Source organism: Aplysia californica, unplaced genomic scaffold (assembly GCF_000002075.1).
Source record: "Aplysia californica isolate F4 #8 unplaced genomic scaffold, AplCal3.0 scaffold01079, whole genome shotgun sequence".
NCBI lineage: Eukaryota > Metazoa > Mollusca > Gastropoda > Aplysiida > Aplysiidae > Aplysia > Aplysia californica.
This window is the reverse complement of record NW_004798349.1, coordinates 95,932-102,457: the sequence shown is the minus strand read 5'-3', so window position 1 is coordinate 102,457 and position 6,526 is coordinate 95,932. Positions and strand designations below refer to the sequence as shown.

At 40.7% G+C, this 6,526-nt stretch overlaps 1 protein-coding gene across 1 annotated transcript in view; it reads right to left on the bottom strand.

The window, feature by feature from the left end:
• LOC101848707 (rho guanine nucleotide exchange factor 10-like protein) overlaps nucleotides 1-6,526 on the bottom strand; it is a gene marked incomplete in the record, with an annotated part of 72,194 nt that overhangs the window by 53,315 nt on the left and 12,353 nt on the right. Inside the window, 2 exon segments of the mRNA XM_035973250.1 lie at nucleotides 107-654; nucleotides 4,563-4,802. Of these exon segments, the coding sequence (XP_035829143.1) occupies nucleotides 107-654; nucleotides 4,563-4,802 (788 nt within the window).

Genomic DNA, 6,526 nt, shown 5'->3' with positions numbered 1-6,526 from the left:
CATATGTCACTTACGACACACTACATATGTCACTTACGACACACTACATATGTCACTTACGACACACTACATATGTCACTTACGACACACTACTTATGTCACTTACCGCAGCCCCTGCTCCTGTCTTGCAGCCTCTGTTGGCTGACTGGGAAAAGGAAGAAAGCATTTCCCCAGACTTCCCTCCCTCTGTAGCCTGGCCCGGGGCAGGATCTTCCATCACTGGCACGGACGCCCAAGAGTAGTGAAGCTGTTTCTTTCTCTCAGCCTGCACTTGGCTGTCCTCCTGCGCTTTGATCTTTGGCTCCGTTGTGCTGTCTGTAAGCAACGTGTTTCCTGTCTGCCTTTTGCTTTCTGCAACTGTTCGGACGTGCGTCTGTGACCCAGCGACCACTGGCGACACTCCCACACTGTCTGTGTGCCCACCATCTGCTGACGTCTTCTTCCACCCGCTCATCTCAACGGGCAGAGGTCTGGCGACATCATAGACTAGATCTGTGCGAGGCGCGGCCTGGCTGTGTGAGTGAGCCGGCCACAGAACCTCGTAGGGGGGCTCCGCGTCGGCCGAAGCTACAGCTGTAGCGGAGAACGTGACCGCCTGGCCGCTCTCCTTCCTCCCCGAGCTCCGGATCAGCTTTGGCTGTCTCCTGTCCTCCACTGAGGCAAACAGAGAATTGTCAAACCTCAGTGACACTTGGGGTTTTTTCACAAATGTTATGGCACTTACAACACAATTAAGTCATGTCATCTAAGAGACAAAGAAAGGAGGTACTAAAGAGAGTAACCATCACCGAAAATACGGAGGATATAATAGGGTGGTACCGTAGATATTTGATAGGAAAAAAGGAGCAAACCACACCAGAGCACCCACCAACCACCCACACATCTGTGACAAAAACGGGTACATCACAAGTACAACAACCACAAGTACGGCCTAATGATTAGGCTCTCCGATTCGCAACCGTAAGGTCGTGGGTTCAAATCCCGTCAGGGGCCCGACATTGTGTCCTTAGGACAGGCACTTTACACGAATTTTCCTCACTTCACCCAGGTGGGAATGGGTACCCAGCTATAGACAGTGAAAGATTTTGTCTGTTATTGGGGGTGCCCATTAGATCTAGACCTTGATCTCGCATTGAAAAATACTAATTTTGCTCACTAAAGAAATGTTGGACTCTTCTTTAGAATATAGACACTATTGGACACAAAAGTGATCTGTTACTGAGAAATTTGAGTTTTTCAGTGCTAGATAGGGGTGTGCGAGTAAGCGAAAAATCTTGGTCGAGTAATGATCGGTTAAAAGCAAAATTGTTCGGTTAACCGATGAAATTGACCGAGCAAAATTTTCTCGACCAAGAAATCTAGATCGAGCAGGGGTCAAAAGTCATCACAGCTGCGCTGTAGCACACATTTTTCAGCTGATGTCTGGATCTAAAAATAGTTTTTGGTCTTCGTCGCTTCGCGCGGTATAAAAATAGGAGTCAAGTAGATCTAGAAGATGCATGCAAAGTTAGTTAATTTGTTTAACATGTATTTGTATTGCTCCTTTGGGGAAGATTGAAGAATACCGGACCACTCGAATTATTGCGAGAGCATGGGTGGGGGTGGGGGGCTGAGGAATGGATTGGGGGGGAGGGGGGGGGTCTCCCCCCTGACCAACATTTAATGAATAGATCTAAGCTAGGCCTACCTGTGTGAGAGAGATTACAAATTGATAAAAACTGTAGAAAATCATGAATTCCTAAGGTTGTCGAGACATAGGCAAAAGTTGTCCTAATCCGCTGGTCCGGTCGGCCTACTCTTCAATCTTACCTCCTTTCTTTTTGTTTCTTTGCTCTGTTTCCAGCCCAGATATTTTATGAATAGCTTAGGCTAATTCATTGTGCTGGTATTTATTCCATGAGTTTTTCAAGAAAAGAAAAATCTAGGCACAGAAACAAAAATCAAAACAGTAATACAGAATAACAAGTTGCAGATCAAAGTCGAAGTGTTGAAATTAAGTAAAAAGAAGAAAGCATCCAAATGACTAAGATTGAGAATGTGAACAAGTCTAGATCAGAGGAAATATTCAGGCTTAAGAGGTCAGAATGAGAGCAGAGAGAAATGAAGAGGAACTGAACTAAAGACTTGGTTTGTATAAATGAATAGATGCCAGTGGGTCACCGGTTTGCATGATAGAAATCAGCTGATCAGACAAAATTTTTTTAAAAATTTTAAAATAACACTAGATCTAGCCTACAGACGATGTGTCTCAAGGTCATGTAGGCCCAGACGTAGATCTAGTAAGCCTACGATTCTGTTGCTGGCATGTTGGAGCAGCCTGGCTTTATGGGTTTTGTTTTTATATTGTTGTTGCTGTACTGTCAGTAAATCATGTAGAAAATGGTACCATATATGCTTTTTGAAGAGAGCGACCTAGCGCGAAAAGCTATGATGAAGGAGAACGACGCAACTGCGCGCATACGCTGATCAACGATAAGACCCTCATGTCATTGTAAACCTGGCTAGATCTAAAATGTTCTGTTATGAATATTGATAAGTTGACACGCTTGTCTCGCTTTCGCGCTGGTGGTGCGACACATTTGCCAATTTGTTGGTTTTCCAGGAGCACGGCCATTTCAATGTCTTTTACCCTCAGTGCAATTAAAAATCGCGACAGTCTAAAAATAAAGAGTGGCTGCTGGGTTTGACATTCAACAAGATCCCCAATTGTGTCTCTGATAGTAAATATACTCTCGGCCAGCTATTTCATAATTAAAATATACGACTTTAATCTATTTTGACTAAAGCTATGACATTAAAATATGTTTGGCGTTTGTTTGTCAGCAACGAAGAATTTTGGCGTTTGATTGCTGTTTGTTCGAACAAATTTCATCATTGCCAGTTTGAGGCTTACCCAGGAGAACCATTATCCCAAAAGCCTAAATAACGAACACAAAAGCGCGACCGTCAACAATTGAAAAGGATACCAGCTTTTGTACTGAATAATGAGCTCCCAGTTCTACTATTGTATTAAACATACATCTTACAGAATTATAACTGTTATTTCATTCTTTTTACAATTATAGTAAACATACATCTTACAGAATTATAACTGTTATTTCATTCTTTTTACAATTATAGTAAACATACATCTTACAGAATTATAACTGTTATTTCATTCTTTTTAAAGCAAGAAGTTTGACGTATTGAAAGATGAGGCAAAAGAGAAATATTACGTTTCGCGTTTGTTTGATAGTGACAATCAGTTTTGGCGTTTGATTGATGTTTGTTCCAGTAAGTTTCATAATTGCCTGTTTGAGAGTAACCCAGGAGCACCATCCTCCAGAAAGCCTAAATGGCGAACACAAAAACACAACCGTCAAAAACTGAAAATGATACAGGCTTTTATACTGGATAATTATCACAGATTCTACTATGGTGATAAACATACATTTTATGAAATCGTAAAAGCTTATTGCATTTTGTTAAAAGTTTGAAGTTTGCTGGGTTTCAAAACGAGGCAATGACAAAATATGGGTTTTGCGTTTGTTTGATAGCGACAATTAATTTTGGCGTTTGATTGATGTCTTGTTCGGTCAAGAAACCATTTTGGTCGATTTACTCGACCAAGAATCTTGCTCCGTTATTCAAAAATTTTGGTCGATCAATTGCACAACCAGTGCTAGATCAAGGTCTAGATCCAAACTGTCAAAATATTTTTTCTCTCCCCAAAAACACTATTTTTTGGGAGAAATTACACAAAAAGTACCACTCAAGACATGTATAGGTTTATTCCAAATGCAATTCTGAATAATTCCATTAAGATACGAGTGTTTTTTTCTCTTTGTGAATGCGTCTTGTACTTTTTCCAAGATTATAAAAAAAGATTTTTTTTTTCAATATCGGATGTTATGATCCAAATGTACAAATTTTATGGAATTTATGAAAATAACAGCAAATGTTTCAATATAATCTAGTTCTATATTCATTAATGTTTATTTTGATGTATCTTTTGACTAGGTGCAAACACATTTTTTTGAGTTTCACCAAAGATTATTAATTTTTTTATTTCCAAATTTTATCCGCATCCAAGTAAAATTGTGTTGCATTATCGCCTCTTACAGGAACCAAAGTTGAAAAATACACAAATAAACATTACAGATGAATTCTACAAAACATACTGAAAATGTTGGAATATAATATGTTTATATATTTGAGTTTGTGGCCCCAAAGACCTGTGAACAGCGCACTAGTCACCATCTCATTTCGCCCCCCTGAAAAAAATTCTTCCACAAGCCGAAAATAATAGGTAGCGAATGAGTTCAAAACACATGAAAACTAAAAATAATAGGTAGCGAATGAGTTCAAAACACATGAAAACTAAAAATAATAGGTAGCGAATGAGTTCAAAACACATGAAAACTAAAAATAATACGTAGCGAATGAATTCAAAACACATGAAAACTAAAAATAATACGTAGCGAATGAGTTCAAAGCACATGAAAACTAAAAATAATACGTAGCGAATGAGTTCAAAGCACATGAAAACTATTTGTGAAACAAAGAAACTGGTTATCTTTTACCTGGGTTTACTTGTCTCTGCTCAAACATTTTGGCTTTGTCCATGACGTTCCTCCTGTCTTCCCTCGGCCCCTCCATCTCTCTCGGAGCTGTCTTGTACTTGTCACTCACTGGGAGTGTGTCATAGTTGGGAACACTTTCACCCTCCTCTTCACTCTCCACTTCCTTCTCCAACTCGAAGTAAATGTTGGCTGAAGTGTCCACTTGAGCCTGGACCGGAGACCCGCTCGATGTACTTATGGCTGGAGAATGAAGGACATGATCATCAAGTACCTACTGACCGCGGCTCACACAGAGGGCTGGAGCAGACAACAACACAACAACAACAAACAATGAAGGTCATTCAGTGCCAGGCAAAAGTGGGATGGGTAAACAGAAAGGAAAGAGAGAGAGAAAATGTAGGACCTGCCACCAGTGCCCACACACCAAACACACAAGTTGCAGTCAGTTTGGACTGTTCCCACTCTTCATTGAAAAAAATGAAAGAAAAGCACATCAAACAATGCCAGGCACGCATGTCAAGCAAGAGAAGTCGAGGGGAAAAAAACGAGCATGCCTTAGCAATACTACTGTCCAATGACCCACAAATAGAAGGAAGGATGAGATACATTACCCAGAGAATTCCTGGACTGTTCCCTCTTTGGTGTGTATACTTGGATATGTAAATACAGACCTCTTCAAGTGCTAAGTGACCATTTGAAAATACAAAAGCAATCTAACATGCAATTTGCACAAAATCTAAAAAAAAGTAAACAGTTGCTCAGCATCAGTTCACTTCATTTGGTCAAAAACAAGAGAACTCACACCTCCAGCCCCGAACACCATGTCAACTCTCCCAGAATAAGTCATCTTCACAATATCTAGTACTTTTCTCTCTCTCCCTCTGCTACCTTAGTACTCTGAGGTAGCCAGTGGTATATAGCAGGGGAGGCTCGTGGGGCTAACAAGTGGGTGGGCACAATTAAGCAACAGCAGGTTGAAGACAGTCAAGGGCATAGTAAATAGGACGGTAGGATCTCTGGGTTGGTGAAAGAGGACCTTAAGCTTTTATTTTCATTCTTTTTACTGGTCGCTTTGATTTCTAGAACTAAATCTGTTTATTAGCTAAACATCAATTTCGTTCATCCTGTATTGGAACTGAACACTCGAGTAATAACTTTCACCACTCCACAAAAAAAACATTCCAAGACACAACTCATAGGCGGTGACTTAAGTATATTACGTTCACCTCCCTCAGGTTCACGGTCACAGAGTCGCTTAAAATAGAGGCAAGACAATGAACCAATCACAATTCACTTGAGCACTCCGGGGATCACATAATTTTGGATTTGAATAGTGTACAGGCTATCGCATTTATTTTTAGACTGCCTATTGTGGGCTATGTTTCATGGGTGCACATTTGAGATGTGCCGTCTTGTTAATATTAATGTACCGCCAAACTCGCTACGATGTCGTCATCGCTTGGGTTATCCCAAAGAGTGATTTATAGGTCAGATAACCAGTTGAATATTCTATTACATTTTAGTTAAAGCGCGTGGACTTTGGCATGGCATAGTAGATGTTTTAGGGCGCTTTTGACACAGAAATGACAGTTACAGCTCCAGCGAGGACCTTGTTTTGATATTATATTTGGCTAGTGTTGTTTTCTGACTTCTTTTATTTCATGTTTGTGGGTGCTTTTCTTAATAGAACATTAAAAAATTTTGGGCGGCACTGCACGACCGTGCTCTATGGACAAACCGCGCCTGATAGTCTACATAAGGTAAGATACGATAAGATACATCTTTATCGTCCAGTCCAGATCCTGGCATATTAGTTTGGCGTTTCACCACGTGCACACCTACACACAAACTAACACAAGCACACACCGGCACACACACACACACACACCGGCACACACACACACACACACACATACACAGTATGCTTGCATTCCCCAACAGGCTCACACACACCGGCACAGTAA